General features: G+C 37.0%; 1 protein-coding gene across 1 annotated transcript; it reads right to left on the bottom strand.

The window, feature by feature from the left end:
• Positions 1-8477: 8477 nt before the first annotated feature.
• Positions 8478-10088, bottom strand: LOC144563604 (uncharacterized). The gene is made up of 2 exons (XM_078313087.1): positions 9144-10088; positions 8478-9059 (listed from the first exon to the last, which is right to left on the bottom strand). The coding sequence occupies exons 1-2, from the start codon at positions 10086-10088 to the stop codon at positions 8478-8480; spliced, it is 1527 nt and encodes a 508-aa protein (XP_078169213.1).
• Between the last annotated feature and the right edge of the window lie 7668 nt (positions 10089-17756).

Genomic DNA, 17756 nt, shown 5'->3' with positions numbered 1-17756 from the left:
AATTTTATGTATTAATTTTCTTCTTTATTTTTTTAATGTGGAAACACCTTTCTACACGGATGTATAATTAAATATCCGTGTATCTCTCTTATTTTTTAATATTTTTTAATATTGAATGACCTTTCTACACGGATGTATAATTAAATATCCGTGTATCTCTCTTATTTTTTAATATTTTTTTAATATATAATTTTATGTATTAATTTTCTTCTTTATTTTTTTAATGTGGAAACACCTTTCTACACGGATATATAATTAAATATCCGTGTAGCTCTCTTATTTTTTAATATTTTTTTAATATTGAATGATCTTTCTACACGAATGTATAATTAAATATCCGTGTAGCTCTCTTATTTTTTAATATTTATTTAATATATAATTTTGTGTATTAATTTTCTTCTTTATTTTTTTAATTTGGAAAAACCTTTCTACACGGATAAATTTTAAAATGTCCGTGTATAATTGAACTACTGTTTTTTTTTTAATTTTTTGCTTTTTTTTGGCTAGCCTCCAGTTTTGCCAGCCATTTAAAATCAGATCAATTCCAGAACAGAGAATTTCCAAAATAAGAATACCAAAACCCCTAAATTTTCGAAATTTCCAAATTATATCAAAAATTAATACAAAATTCATGTACACTGAATTATACAAAGATCATACAAATCCATATTCTGATTTACAAAATTGTTTTATAAAAAAATCTGCCCACATACATCTAAACTGATCTAACTGCTCCTTGGAGTAACTCTTTGAATCTGGTGAATACTACAAAAAATTCGAAACATGCAAGTTACAAAAATATGGCAACTACATCTCTGTTTTGCTTTATAGAAATAAATTATTGCAATTATAACAATGCAACTAATAAAACAAGTTTAGAGGAAATCAATATTAATTGTATGGACAAGTCAAGGCAAAACATATGAATTACATACCGGATATGCTGGCCATTTGAATTGTATGCTCTCAACAAAGTGAAACATAAAAATCATCGTGTAATAACCACATTCCCAACCGCCAATCTGTTGCGGGCACTGATATTTACATTCAGCAGCCTATGTCAGAATGACAATAAATTTTTGAACCCAAAAATATGAAATTATAAAATTATAGTGTGCTCACCTCCTTCCAGAGCCCATTCATTTTATTTCTGCTCTTACCCGTGCTCTGCACTCCACCCTCTTTAAGATATTGCCGAAAAGCCCTTACAAAATTGAGTGACTGTAATTAGCAATTCCACAATTATAAAAAAAAAATCAAACCAAGTGATATTTAGATAACTTACTTAATTATAACAGTTATGACTCTTTTGGACTGCTGAGTGGTGATGGATTTGTCGGGCCGCCTTGAATCCATGACATAAATCGTATTTTCAAGTGACACAATCACCAACAAACACCAATGGGAGCTGTGGGGGGAGAAGAATTGTAGTACTTTAGCATAAAATTAGTGACATATATATTTCAGCATGTAATGGTGACACAAGTGTTTGCTATGGTTCATTGTGTAATTGTTTAACTGAAAATATAAACAATTAAGGGTTACAAGTAACCTACCTTTGGTGGTATGGCAGGAGAAGAAATTTCTTTTGATCCCCTCGAGCATGATGCATCGCTTTACGCAAGTAGTCGACACAATCATCCTCATACCATTCCAACATGTTTTCATTAATTCTGCCGGGGTCCAAAAGTGCACACAAGTTCACCTTACCTTTCGATGCGGTCTCACGGCATTTCTGGACAAGGAACCTGAAAAATCATCATTTTACATTAGAGTATATATTTGAGTGCTCTACACATGATATAAATAATTGATTGGTCACTAACATGAGGAAAACGGTGATGACTCCCACATCGAGCCATTTATCGCTTGACGAGGCGCCCTGTAGAAAGTCGTTGAATTCTGTGAAAGGCAGCACGACCTCCCTGCCATCGTGTAGAAACATACCGGGGGGACACTGAAGGTAACAGCCGTCATGTCCTTGGGTGCCTTGATCAAGTGGGCGTGGAGAGTCTTCAACTGACCAGGCAAACGGCTAACCTCTTCTGCTGTGAGCCCCGTACGGTCTAGTGGCGCATCCACTGGCGCATCAGGCACTTCTGGCGCAACAGACACCAAGGCTAATTCCATGTCCCGTACCGGTGACAACGCTTCATCCTCATTGATTGTTTCACCTCTTCGTGTCTGTATCAAATTTTGTATATGTCTTTTTCAAGTATTTGAAAATAATGATTTGAATAAGATATCCTATTGTATTTGGAGTTTACGTACATTGTCCAAAATAATTTGATTTTTCGGCCATTGGACTGTCGAATAGCGGGCATCATCAAGCACCACCATTTCATCGACAGGGACAGGAAGAGGTATTCTCACAGCCCAATCCTGCGTGATCTTCTCAATCGCTACGCGGAGATAGTTGGGCCTCAACTGATCACCGACTGCAGGAGGATATACAATGCCCTTAGCAATGGTCAGAGGAGTAGTACCGAAATACATGACGAGGTCGCATGCTGTGGCCTCCTGCAATAATTATCAGCAATTAGTTGTCTTTAGAATGAAATAATATTGTCTAGCGAATTAACCGCGAGAATCAACAATACCTTTCGATTATGAACAAGTAGTGGTTACCTTTAGATTGTCCAAGCCGCCTATCACTTCGGTCCCGGATGCCTGACTGCTTCGCCGAACTCCCGGAGAAACGGGAGGTCGGTCCTCGGATGGCTGCCTAATTTGGTGCATTTGGTTCACCATCCTTGATTCCAGCTCAGCCAGCTTCTGGTTGTACTCCATTGAAAGCTCCTCGCGTACCTCCTGGCGCACCTGTGCCAACCTTGATTCCATCTCGTCTTTGTTGACCTTGGCACGAGGTCTTCTCCGGGGTTTTGCTCCATTGAATTCCTCCTTCCAGCCCGTGTAGACCCCTCTGCCCCTAACTCGACCGGTGTGTTCTGGATTCGGGAGCGCCAAGGACAAGGAATCTTCTTGTCTTGCGACAGTCCGGGTACCAGAATTGACCTCCTCCTCCACCTCCAACTGTTAATTAAAAAATTGGTTATAACAAAACACTAAGTAATGTACACAGAGTTATGATTTTGTTTGAATGACACAGTTATAACAAAAGGCTCTTACCATTTTATGAGCAACGGGCTCCACGTCTTTTGGGAGTACTATCCGCCCCTCAACAGTTACCTCAGATCTTCCCATGAGCCAATCTTGGCCCCTAGGATTTTTGATCTTAACCACGGGTGAGTCAGACTGTTGGTTTTGTAAAAGAACTTTTACCCATTCTTTCGACTTACCCTCGTAACCACCCGACCCTAATTTGTGCGGGTACTTGTTCATTTTGGCGATCTTCCTGCCCTTCTCACTTTTTTTCTTCGAACATCAAAGTAAATCCATTACTTAAGGAAGATGAGTACAGATTGAGAAAGAACAAAAACTAAGAGCATCTCCAATCCAGCAATTGAAATTAATTGCTAAATTAGCAATTATGAAATTAATTCCAACAATTGCTAAATAAGCAATAGCCATACAACCCAGCAATTACAGAAACAATTGACACATCAGCATAAGCAATCCATAAGCAATCACTGTTGGAGATGCTCTAATGAGTTACCTAAATTTACATACCTGGAATTCTTCTGTTTTCTTCAAAGCTTGGAACTCCTCCCACACCTCTTGTGTCAGCCAAGGATACACTGGCAACGGATCTTTCCCTTGATCCATGTAAACTGTTTTCAACCTGCTCTTGAATTGCTTCCAAGGTTCATTCATTATCTTCAAAGACACTCCCTTTATCTTGTCTTTTGGGTCGTCCACGATGTTCCACTGGTCCTGATTGACAACGAAACTACTGCATGTAAGTTCATCTACTCCAAAAAAAAAATAGAATTGTTAGGTACTTTACCTTCACAATGTTCCACCATTGGTCCTTGTCCTTCTTTTGATCAAACTGATCCCAGCGCTCAACCAGGATAGATGCATGTTTCTTCACCGTGGAGGCGCAAAAATTTGAGTACTTTGCCCGATTATCACCCTTCGCACAGCCGTTCTTGTGGAATTCGATTGGCAATATTTCCTTCTGCTCAGTGATCTTCTTGCACATTGTCGGACCTCTTTTTCTTTTTTCAGGCCGAGCCTGCGAGACCTCTTCTTCCAAGACAGCTACATTCTCTCCTTCTACATTATCCATCACAGCTACATTCTCTACATTATCCTCACCTGAATGTGTCATCGTTCTTTCTACAATCTACTGAGCGAGCGAGAGGAGCTTAGAGGTTCACCAACTACAGGAGGACAGAGCGAAACACCAACAGTGGCAGCACCAAGAGAGAGGAACCACGGAAAGAGAGAGGAGGAGACGCGTGGGTTTAGGGTTTAGAGGAGACGAAGGGATTTTGAAAAGAAAGTGACCAGGCCGACCCAGCGCGCATTTTATTTCGCGCAAACCATTTATACACGGATATTTAATTAAACATCCTTGAAGGAAAACATTTCTAGACGGTTATTTCATTAATAATCCGTGTATAAATTCTATGCGTTCGCGGAAACAAATTCGCGCCTTGGGAAGTTCGAAATGTAAAGACATATTTTTATGTTTTTTTATATTAAACTTAATTTGCATCTAAACTCAAATATTTATAAATAATAAAATTTCAGAGTTTGAAGCGACTTCGTTCCGACTTCCATTAGATAATTATTTAAAAAACACATTTTCAGTTTAAATAGCAAATCTTTTAACTTTCTACACGGATGTTTAAGTAAAAAACCGTTTAGAAATGATAGAGAATGTCTCCACGGATATTTCATTAAACGTCCGTGTGCAAATATTTATTAATTTAAAATTCTTAGAAGACGAAACGGCTCTTCAAAATTCTATATAAAACTAGTTCGATCAAGATATTTATATAAATTTTATTTGCAAGTAGAAATGGCCGAAGTCCCTCCGGCCGGCAGTGCTCACCCCTCAAATGTGCCGTGGCCATTGCCCTCCGGCTACGTCCCGCCCGAAGAGGTTGATGTTAATTTCGAACTCCCCCCCGGTTTCGAAGTCCCTCCCGGCTATCTCAGGCCTCCTCCCAACTACAAGAGGACATGGCCGTGGCCGCCTTCAAATGTGCCACGCCGAAGTCCAAGGGGGCACCCACCACCAAAGCCGTACATAAGGGGGGGCGATCGCTGGATCAGGGCAAAGAGCCCCTGGATTAGGAGGAAGCCGGGGTCGCGCCAGGGCCTTTATGAAGGCATGTTTCATTAATTTAGCTAGCTTTTTTTGTTTTCTTCTTCTGTATTTTGTTTAATCAGTTTTTTTGTGTTATATGATGTACTAGCCAGGATCTTTTTTGATGTAATATATTTTGTTTAATTTAATCAACATTTTGTTTTCTATAAATTTTTCTTTTTTGTTAAATAAATGATGCTATCTAAATAATTAATAATGTTAATATGTTATAGATATAAATTAACGTGTTAAATTAAAGTGTTAAAATACCTTTCTACATGGATATTCAATTGAAGTGTTAAAATACCTTTCTACTAATAATCTCATATTTATATTAATATTTAAGTAAAGATTAATAAAATATAAACAGACAAAATATAAACAATTAAAATATAGACAAATGAAATATAAATTATTTAATATTAAAAATAAAAATAATCTATTTCTTGGTTTTATTTGAAGATTCATCTTTTTTGTCTTTATTGCTTTCTTGATCTTCTTCATTTTTTTTCTGCTTCTTCCTCGCCCTTCTCTTCTCCTCGTCTTCCTCTTCTCCTTCCTCCTCATCATCTTCTCCAGCAACCTCTTCCTCTCCCTCCTCTTCTTCTTCATCGTCGTCTTCGTCATCATCTTCTTCTTCTTGGTCATCGTTCTCGCACCCAGGGCAGATCCATGAATTGTATCTCGGATCTCTGCTGCCTTGGTAAGTATTTGAGCAGACGCATAACGGGTGGTATGAGTCTTGACAGTGGTTGCAATGGAACAACCACTCATATTTTCTGACCTCTTGGCACACTGTGCACTGTATGCCTCCAGTGGGTAAGTCGTTTTGTGAGTCGTCTAAGTCTGAACCTTCAGTTTGCTGGAAGAACTCACTCTCAGAACTATTTGAATCGTTAGAGTTTGAGTAGTCACTGTTATTTTGTGAGTCATCGGATGAGTAGGGATCCATTTTTCCTGGGAACAAATTAAAGAAGTAAGTTCAAAAGAATTGTACAATTCAGATTGTTTTGTAATGGAGTTTCTCGGATTATATAGAATTATGAAGTTGTTTTGATCGTCTTCTCAGATAATTACATATAAAGGCAACTATTCGAATTCCGCGCTTCAAAATAAATGCAACATTTTACAGGATTCATGCATAACGGACGTCTTAATTAAAATAACTATTTCTACACGGACGTTTGATTAAACGTCCGTGTACGATTCTTTCTAATGGTTTTGGTCAATAAATATGGCTCTAATTACTAAAGGGTTAGGGAATGAATATGGTGCCCTTTCAATTTTCTTTTATTTAATAGTCATAAGTTCCAACGATGCAAAAGCCTGCTCATAATTAATACATGTAAAAGAGTAAAAAATCATGAAGGCTCGAATGGAACAAATGATGCTATGTAAATAATTAATTTATAGATATAACTTAGCAGTACAAAATGATGTTATATTTAATTATAAAATAGAAAAAAATTTAGGAAATTAAAAACCTGTATACACAATGTAGGGCTAAAAGTCCGTGTGGAATTCCTTTCTACACGGATTTTTAGTTAAAAGTCCGTGTGAAAAACCTTTCTACGCGGAGTTTTAATTAAAAATCCGTTTAGAAAGGTTTTCCACACTTAATTAAAAGTCCGTGTGGTGCCCTTTCTAAACGGATTTTTTTGGGTACTTACTTTATGAAAAGGGGGCTGTTCGATGGGTTCTCTCACCATCGGTTCTTCTTATCAGATATCTATATTCATAAAATTTATATTTAAAAGGAATAAATAAACAAATAAAATGTAAAATACAAAAACACAGTAAAATATTATCGCTTTACAGTCATCCAAAGATCTCATCAGTAATGCAAATAAACTATGCTTATCTATTCAGCTATTCATCTCTGAAATATTATAAAAGAAATAAATATTATAAATTGTTTTTTTTTCTGGAATATAAATATGAAATTGTTCACGGTTAAACGAAATAAATATTATACATTGGTTTTTTTTTCCTTTTTTTCTTTTTTTCCACTGTTTGAACATTTTCCCATAGTCCTTCACTGTGGTCAGATCTCATGTAATTTGCTTCGTCTTGTTCTTCAGTAGTTGTTGCTATCTCAGCTTGCACATCGGCACAAAATGGAGGTATCTCATCGAACTGGTCGTACTCTTCTTCGTCGATTACGTTTTCTATCCCAACAATCCTTCTTTTTCCGGGTAAGACGATGCTCCACCTAGCATCACTCGGGTCAGTGACATAAAAGACTTGGGTTGCTTGCTTGGCGAGTATGAACGGATCATCAACATACCCGACTTTGTTAAAATCTACCACTGTGAACCCGTCGTTATCAACTTTAACACCACGGTCTTCGACCCATTGACACCGAAACAAGGGAATGCTGAGGTGAGCATTGTAAACGAGCTCCCAAATTTCTTCAATAACACCGTAATATGACTTTGATGCCATTACAGGCCGGGCATCCCCTGATCTACTGAATTCTTGAGACGTCGCCACCAACGTCACCCCACTATTTTGCATGGTGCTCTTATCACTTTGTAATTTAGTGTAAAATGTATATTCGTTAATCTCGTATCCTTGGAATGTTCTAACAACCATTTGGGGTCCTTGGCCCAGCAATCTAACCGTTTCACTTACGGGCGACATTTCGGAGTGTGACTTCACTCTTTCTTTCAGCCATCCTATGAAACAACGGTTATGCTCGTCAGTAATCCACTTCTTGACTTCTCGTGTAGTTCTGTTGTCGAAGGATTGCCATGTGCTCATCTATATAGGGAGTGACATCTGCCATGTGCTGTAGTACAATAAAATGTGCCTTTAACAGTTCATCTCTATCAGCAACTATGGCTTTCAACCCAATAGTCCCTACTCCTTGGAGCCTTCCCTCGTATCGAGATTTTGGAACGCCAATAGGACCAACACCGGTCATGTAGTTGGTGCAAAACTCAATCACCTCTTCCGTGGAATATCCTTCTACGATGCTACCTTCGGGCCGATGTCGGTTCCTTACGTAACTTTTCAAAATACCCATGAATTTCTCGAATGGATACATATACCGTAGGAACACGGGACCACAAATCTTAATTTCCCTCACAAGGTGAACAACAAGGTGAACCATAACATCGAAAAAAGATGGCGGAAAATGCATCTCAAGATGGCAAAGAGTAACGACGACCTCCTTTTGCAAAGCGTCCAATTTTAGCGGGTCTATCACTTTGGAATTAATTGCATTGAAGAAAAAACAAAGCTTCGTGATGGCTTAACGAACGGGCTTTGGTAAAATTCCCCGGATTGCAACAGGAATCATATGTGTCATTAAAACATGACAGTCGTGGGATTTCGGACCAATCAATTTCATGTCCTTCATCGACACAAGCTTCTTAATATTCGAAGAATACCCTGATGGGACTTTAATACTATGAAGGCATTTACAGAAGCTTGTTTTCTCGGTCTTCGACATTGTGCACATTGCGGGAGGTAGGTATGCCTTTTGCTTCCCTTTATCCTGCGGTGCAAGCTTGGGTCGTATTTTCATTTCCACCATGTCTTTTCGAGCATTGATACCGTCTTTAATCTTCCCCGGAATATTCAACAATGTGCCGATCAGACTGTCGCAGGCATTTTTCTCAATATGCATGACATCTAGGCAGTGTCTCACTTCTAAATATTCCCAGTACGGTAGCTCCCAAAATATGGACTTCTTTTTCCAAATATTTTTCGGTGGTGCTTTGGCACATTTTCCGAAAACAACTTTAAGATTTTTAACCAGCAGGAAGACACCCTTCCCGTCTAACGGACGACGTGCCACTCCAAGCTCAGTGTTCCCGTTGAATTCTTTCTTCTTCTTACGGTATGGGTGATTAATAGGAAGAAACCTACGGTGCCCCATGAAAACATTCTTTTTACAATTTTTCAACCTCGGCACCTGCGTGTCATCTTCACAGATAGGGCACGCTTTTGCTCCTTTAGTACTATAGCCCGATAAATTTCCGTACGCGGGGAAATCGTTTATGGTGCAAAATACCATGGCCCGCAGCTCAAATTGCTCTTTGCCGTACGCATCCCACACCCGGACGCCATCCCTCAATTTTTGGAGGTCCTCAATTAATGGTGCGAGATATACATCTATGTCATTTCCGGGTTGTCTGGGTCCTTGGATTAATAATGACATCATTATATACCTGCGTTTCATGCACAACCAAGGAGGAAGATTGTAGATGCATATAAGAACTGGCCAAGTACTGTGCCGATTGCTCATGCTTCCAAACGGACTCATTCCGTCTGTGCTCAACCCTAGCCTAAGGTTTCTTGATTCGCCACCAAATTCTGTGAAATCTCTATCAATGTTTCTCCACTGAGGAGAATCAACTGGGTGTCTTAGTTTACCGTCCCTTTTGCGCTCGTCTTCATGCCAACGCAATAATTTCGCATCTTTGGGATTTGCAAATAACCGTTTGAATCTCGGTATTATCGGAAAATACCACACCGACTTAGCCGGAGCCCGACCCTTGTTTCCTTCATCGTTACCATCGTCAGTGTCCTGGTTCTTATGTCTGTACCGCGAAACACCGCATTTAGGACAAACATGCATGGCCTCGTACTCTCCACGGTACAATACACAGTCATTCGGACAGGCATGTATTTTTTCGACCTTCAAGCCCATTGGACATATCAACTTCTTCGCCTGATATATTGTACAGGGTAACTCGTTGTTATCTGGGAGCATTTCTCGTAAGAGCTCTAATAACGACGTGAAACTCTTGTCGCTCCAACCATTGTCTGCTTTTAAGTTCAACAATTTCAACACAGCTGACAGTTTTGAAAATTTGGTACACCCGGGATATAACGGCCTTTTGGATTCATTAGACATATACTGAAATTTTTTATAATTTTTATCACTAATTTCATCTTCCACATCACGTAACATGTCTTCTAGATTTTCAATAAAATCGTATTCTGCATTTTCATCAATATTCACACAATCATCCTCGTTGTAATTAAGTTCAAGTAGATTATCAAAATTTTCGACATTCTCAAAATCATCGTTGGAATGAAGCTCAAAATTATCAACAACTTCTACATTAATATCAACATTGTCTTCCAAAAAAAAATTTCTATTGGTAGCACTACATTCCCCAATTTTCTCACCATGCATAAACCAACACGTATATCTCTTCTGAAATCCCCGACAAATCAAATGAGCTCTAATTTCTTCCAAGTCCCCAAATCTTTTAAAATTGCTACAATCTCTACAAGGACACAAGATGTCGTTATCCTTTGTCTTCACTCTATAACTCTCGGCACATTTTATGAACTCATCAACGCGAGCCAAATATTCTGCACTATCACGTCGCAATTCGTACATCCAACTTCGATCCATCTGTAAATTAAATTAAAAGAATGATTCCAATTAGTCATGGTGGTCGAGCAACATATATTGTTACAAATTCTTGGCTTACAAACGGGCCGGTTTACAATCGTAACCCACTCCTCGAATATTATGCCTCATATGTTAACACATTAATTAGCGGGATTTAATTAGTGTTTAAGAAAAATTCGACAGCATTTCCCCTTAACTCCCCAAGTATGCGTAAACCACATACTCGTAGGAGCAATAAGGAGAAATGCTGACGAATTTTTCTCAAACACTAATTAAATCCCTCTAATTAATGTGTTCACATCCTAAATGAGACACAATATTCAAAGAGCAGTCCCAAACGGGGGACTATCCAAAATTAATCCCTATTAGATTAATTTTGAACGGGCATGGACCTAAAAGCATCAATAGGTCGGTTATTGGACCACAATACACTAATTATTTACATTACCTAAACAGATCAAGTTAATAAATAATTGACCTAAATAATTAAGCAATAATAAGTTTCATCGACAGCGAGAGAAAAGAGGAAGACTAACCTAGCAGGATAGAGAGGAGAAATGCAAATTAACTTCAAAGATCTCAGCTCCGGTCTGCGCAGAAATCAGACCAATTCAATACAGATAGAGAGAGAAAGAGAGAGAGAGAGAGAGAGAGTATTAATTGATCAAAACGGCGCTGGAAGCCTGCTCGAAAAAGCTTTTTGTAACCCTAAACCTTTCTACACGGACATTTAGCTATAAATGTGGGTAGAAAGTCGAGAGAGCTACACGGACTTTTATATAAACAGCCATGTAGAATTGTTTTTTACACTATTAATTAAAACGGAAAACCTTTTTTTATTCTACCTTTCTACACGGCGCTTTATTAAACGTCCGTGTAGCATTGTATTTTTTTTTTTTTATGTTTTTCGGATAGCAAAACAAACAACTTCCAAAACAGAGGAAGACATTTAAAATCCACAATTCCAAAACATACATAGCAATTTGAACAAAAAATTCAATAACACTAATTTATACAAAAATTACAAATTCCTATTGAGCATTAATTACAAAAGTTAAATCCATATAAACTAAAAAATTCTATTAAGGAGTGGAAGCACTGAAATATGAAGGACACTCAGAATCGGATGGAGAGTCGGATGAAGTGTCGGACGAGATCGTTCGACACTTCATCGACTCCCCATCCGGCTCTGGTCCTTCATCCGACTCTTCATCCGGCTCTGAAATTATCCTCCAAAAACACTTTAGCGCACAAATCAGACTGGCTCTTCATCTGGTTTGAAGGTCCTTCTCCAACTCTTCGTCCGACTCTTCAGGGCGGGTGAAGATACATATTTTAATAAAGAAATAGCTAGCTAAAACCAAAAAGTTGGATGGACCTTCAAAAAAAAGGAAAAGAGATGGACGAAGAACCTTCAGAGTCGGATTAAGAGTCGTCCGACTCTTCATTCGACCCTTCATCCGCTCTGAAGGTCCTTCATCTCACCTCTTCCCCTTTTTTTGAAAATCTTCATCCGACTATTTATTCGATCAGCTCTTTCTTTATTAAAATATGATCTTCATCCGCCTCCGAAAGTCCGAAGTGATCAGATCAGAGAGAGAGAGTTGATCAAATCGACGCTGGAAGGAGAAGGCCTTTTATATAACCAACTTGGTGATGGAAAAGGCCGTGTACACGGCAAAACGGCAAAACCCTAAAATAACCTTTCTACACGGCTTTTTTTATTAAACGTCCGTGTAGCTCTCTAACAGCTTTCCACACTATTAATTAAACAAAAAACCGTGTATAATTGACACCTTTCTACACGGCCTTTTATGAAACGACCGTGTAGCTCTCACAAGCTTTCTACACTTTAATTTAAACAAACATCCGTGTACAATGCCGACCTTTCTTCACGGTTCTTTAATTTAATATCCGTGTAGCTCTCTCAAGGCTTTCTACACTGTTATTTAAATAATAATCCGTGTACATTTCCTAATAAACGTCCGTGTAGCTCTCTCACGGCTTTCTACACTGATTCTTTAGTAAACATCCGTGTAGAGATCCCACACATATTTCGGGCTTCCAAAAAATTAGAATTTCTCCACGGTTTTTAGGTAAAATTATCGAATCCGTGTACAATGTGCAGTATACAATGACCATTTCTGTAGTAGTGTATATAGTATAGAGTCGTTTTATGTTTACCAGAACGAGAGTTGCATGTTCCCAAATTTTAGGAGAATTGTGTATATCATATCAGAGAAGTACAAGATAAAAATTTAGTACTTGTCCACTAAATTTTTGTGGTTTGTTTTATTGACACTAAAGATGACTAGCCGCATTTTATAGCACTAGAATGCGTGTTATAGTTTACTAATTATTATAATTATTAGTTAATTTATAGTGAAAAAGGGAAAAAAAAACAGATGCTTGGTTGGACAGTGCCCATTCGCAACTGAGATGTACAAACAAATTGATACCACATTGCAAATGAGGTCACAACCAATAGCTGCCATTCTACGGCAAATTAAATTATGGCAAAAACGAAAGATGATCCCTACTTGTGGCAATGTTTGTCATTTGAAGAGAAATGTGTACACGCATCTTCAGAGACACAGCAAAGACCCATAAACAGTTGATACAGGAAGTTGAGCAAACTGTTACACAGCCGAAATTAACCAAGGGGAGAAGATTGACCTTCCAGCATCTTCGCTTCTTTATATTTTATTTTTCCTTATACTTCATATTTTTGTTTCTCTGTGTTTTCTTTACCTTATTTATCTTACTTGAGCTCAAGTTTGTTTGAGTAACTTGTATCTTCTTAATTTTGCAATTACTAAACTTTAACTTTTGTAACCGCAATGATGAATGAAACATGGGCTAGATCCAATTTTTTCCTCAAAAAAAAAAACGGGAAAAAAAAATACGACAGCTACAAAAGTTGTTATTTCCTTTTTGCAAACAAACCACATTACAACGGCTACAATTCTAATTCAATTGCATAATCTAAAACCATACAACAATCAGCCTTTTGAAATAAGCAAGATTTACTTGAGATTTCGTAATCTAGATTTTCCTATTTAACCGCAGCATGCCACATGGACATACAAGTCAGCAGTTAGAAGCTGATCTGTATTAACAGATCGTCAATGACCCTGCTCCGGTGCTCTCCAGTTTCTCCTATTTTGTCTACTTTTCTGACAGCGTGGTCCCCGCATTGTAGTGAGATGATGAATTAACCACCACGGTCAGATTAATACGAGCAAACACAATTTAAAGTGCTGTTGATGCAAAATACCCATGGTAGAGGTACTAAACAAGATAGCAGTAGAAAAGAGAGAAAATGCAAGTACATAGATATCATAGTCGAAATATCATCATGTCTAAGGTCGGGCATGTATTTGGTATATTCTGGTACTGTCTCGGGTGTAGTATTAATGATTATTAGTTTAGTGAAGTCAACGGGAAAGCCCTAGCAATTTCAGTCCTTTAAATCATCCATGTCCGCAAGCCTAAGCCCTTTGCTCCAGTGTCCTTCAATTCAAAATTGCGCTTTCTGCCTTCAGACCCAATTTGGGATAGAATCAGTCACCCTGTTTGAGGAATTGCTCTTCCTCAAGCTTAAATTGCATGCATTTTTGGATAATTGTTTCACCGCCCTTCCTTCTCATGCCCTCAATTTGTTGATTAAGTGCGTGACACCAATGGTACCGCTTCTTTTTTCCTGCTGCTAGCTCCACAAGTAGAGTAACATTGGAATATATAATGCTAAATTTTCTGTTGAGCGTGTCTGGTGATTCTCAATTGTCACGGGTGTTGAGCATGTCTGGTATACTGGTCGAGATGACATCTGGCAACTTTAATTTTTGGCTTCTGCTTATCTTTGGGAATGGTCTGGTAATAAAGGATAGACTTTCGGGAACTACAAACGAACTTGATGTTAAGTTCATCAGAAATGGAATAGAAAAGATTAGTAAAGGTGTACTATTGTTGGTTTTCTCCAATATTTTTAATTTTCATATATGTTGTGTAGCTTAATTTTCATAATGTTGTTCTTGACACAACAAGTATGATCTTGGTGCTATGTAGCTCAACTTTCATAAATTTTAAGATATCAGACTTATGATAACATGTGAAATGATACATACTTGAATGCTTAAATCATTCTATTTATGTTTTCATAATGCTTAATATTGGTACTCAGTTTAAGGGTTATTAATCAGGGGTGACTTATCAAATGAAGCCCATAAAGCGCATAGTTGCATATATGGATCTTTGGTTTCAGATCGTTGATCAGCACACATATAGGGGCGGAACCAGCACTTCTAACATGGTGGAGCAAAATGGGGTGGAACAGAATTATAGGGTGAGACATAGTAGAACATATTTTGGGGAAAAATTTTAGATAGAGACATAATTTTATAATATTTTATATCTTAAGTATATTTATATATAGAGTTAGGCTGGGGTGCTATGGATAGCATAGTGGCCTCTATGCTACGGCTCAATATTCGAGTTTTCAAAATCCAAACGGTCGATCCGAACCGTTCATCTTATTCTCCATATTAATATCTGCTTGGAGACCAAATTTTACATTTTTCTGAATTTTTTTACTATTTATTAAGTATTTTACAAAATTGTTGATCCAACGGTGGCTGCACAAAACAGTAAAACCGTTGGATTAGCGATTTTCAAAGTGGCTTAATAAATAGTAAAAAAATTCAGAAAATTATAAAATTTGGTCTCCAAGCAGATATTAATATGGAGAATAAGATGAACGGTTCGGATCGACCGTTTGGATTTTGGAAACTCGAATATTGAGCCGTAGCATAGAGGCCACTATGCTATCCATAGCACCCAGCCTAACTCTTTATATATATATATATATTTTTTTTTTTTGAGAAAAACATTTAAATAGGAGCATTTTTTTAATAATTTCTAAAACGTTACAGAAAACGTTACGGCATGTTTTTTTTATTTCTTTGCCTTTGATCAAGTTGTTTCACAGCGTTTTCTTAAGGTATAATCGTTATAACGTTTTACAAACGTTACCAACGTTTTTATCCTGTTGAAACAACATCAAAAACACTTTACCAAGTTTAGATTTTATAATTTACATTCTTGATAAGTCGTCATGATTTTTTCAGTTCAAGTATTCCATATTGCAATTCCATTTGACTTAAACCTGCATAATTTTAAAATAGAAGAAATCGTAAAATTCAATAGTTGTATGTTTTTGCAAATTAGTCAAATAGACTAAAAAGATTATTGCTAGAACAACATCAGTACCATAAACATCATATCTATCTACATGGAAAATATTTCTAAATAGATATTGAGAATTCTATGCTAAGTGTAAACAAGTATTTATACCAATCATCTCAAATATTCATGCAAATACTGTAAAAATATGTATAACAGATGAATCAACTTCCAATATAAATGAAACAAAAAACATTTCAGGCAGCATTTATTAGTATCAAATGTATCAAGTATTTACATCAATCAAATAATGCATGAATAATACACTAAATATTTCAGGCAACAGGTATTAGTATCAATTGTATCAAGTATTACAAATCAATCAAACAATGCATGAATAATACACTAAATGAAAAGTATTTATAACTATCTACTAGGGCTCAGTTCTATGTTTTTTTATAAACAATTATTTATATCAATCATCTCAAATATTCATGCAAAACAAAGCATGAATAATACAATAACATATTACCTGAATGAATATAACCAGAACAGACTTGATGTAAGCTATGGAGAAATGTATTATCACACATCAAGTGAAGTATTTACACCTATCAAAACAAAAATTAACAATTACACATAACTATCAATTCTATGAAGTATTTACATCAATCATACAAAACATGCATAATACACTAACATGTTACCTGAATGTATATAACCAAAACATACGTGATGTAAGATCTATGAATGAATGTATTCACACACATCAAATGAAGTATTTAAACCTGTCAACACAAAAAATAACAATTACAAATTACAAATCTCAACTGTAATGCCAAATAAAATTCATACAACATCTCCGATCAAGTATTTGAATCAAATAATCAACAACATCTCATATTTGACGTAATTGAAAATAATTTCAAGATTAATTAACGAAATAATCTACAGATAGTACGAATAGGTGATCGATCGTTGCTGAATTTACCGAATGAAATAAGAACAGAAAAATAACCTCGAATACATAGCCAGGATTACAAGAGATGATCTATTACCTGTATATCGCCTCTAATCGATCGATCGCCGCTAATCGCCTCTAATCGGTCGATTGCAGCTAATCGATCTAATCGATCGATCGCCTCTAATAGGTGAAAATAAGCTCGAATTGATGGCCTCTATATTTCCTCCGAACGAATGCCTGGAAGAGAAAATTTTATTGATCGCCTTCAATCGCCTCGAAAATCACCTCACAGATCGCTAAAGAAGGAAATGAACGAATAATGGAAAATTTCAATTTGAAAAAGGAATATTATGTTACTGATTAGTTTGTGGGACCCGCAATATAAGTTATTGGGACCACCGTTTTCAGTTATGGAAGTTAATCAACAATTAAGGAAGTTAATCGCGATAAGATATAGATGCGGGGATGGATGCGCGGGGACTATAATAATTATTCTATAAAAAATAGAGCTCGTAGCAGGCCCATAGCTATGGGTTTAAATGTCGGAATATACAATTAGCAAAGAAAAATAACACATTGATTTTTAGATAAATTGCAACAACTGCAGAATGGTTCATTTTCTCGGTCATATATGGGCCCATATGGGTGTGCATCTTATTGGGCCAGAAATAAGTAGATTGTTGTAAGTTGAGGCCCATATGAGCCGCATTAGATCGCATTGTTGGGCCCAATACAGACTCATTGAGCCGGATAAAGGGGTACAAGTTGGGCCTCTCTGTGACACTGATTTCCCGAGTAAATGAGATCCGAAGTGAAATGATTAATTTGATCAGAACTACGAATCACATGAGAATACATTTTTTTGCCCTATGAATTGCATTATCTGTCTCTCAAGTTCTGAAATAATGAAAATGGAAAATGATTCTAACAGCTTCACATTTGGACTTAACAATAATTCCACTGCCCAGGGGCTTTAGACAGTGAAAAAGATAAAAAAAAAAAAGAAGATATGT

Source organism: Carex rostrata, chromosome 12 (assembly GCF_964058835.1).
Source record: "Carex rostrata chromosome 12, lpCarRost1.2, whole genome shotgun sequence".
NCBI lineage: Eukaryota > Viridiplantae > Streptophyta > Magnoliopsida > Poales > Cyperaceae > Carex > Carex rostrata.
The sequence above is the reverse complement of the archived record's forward strand: the minus strand, read 5'-3'. Positions and strand labels throughout refer to the sequence as shown.

Excerpts from the sequence above, each read along its gene's own strand:
- LOC144563604 (XM_078313087.1), bottom strand. The coding sequence starts at position 10,088 with ATGTCTAATGAATCCAAAAGGCCGTTATATCCCGGGTGTACCAAATTT. Across the intron at positions 9,060-9,143 it reads TCTGTGAAGATGACACGCAG|AAGAAAGAATTCAACGGGAA; the intron begins GTGCCGAGGTTG and ends TACCGTAAGAAG.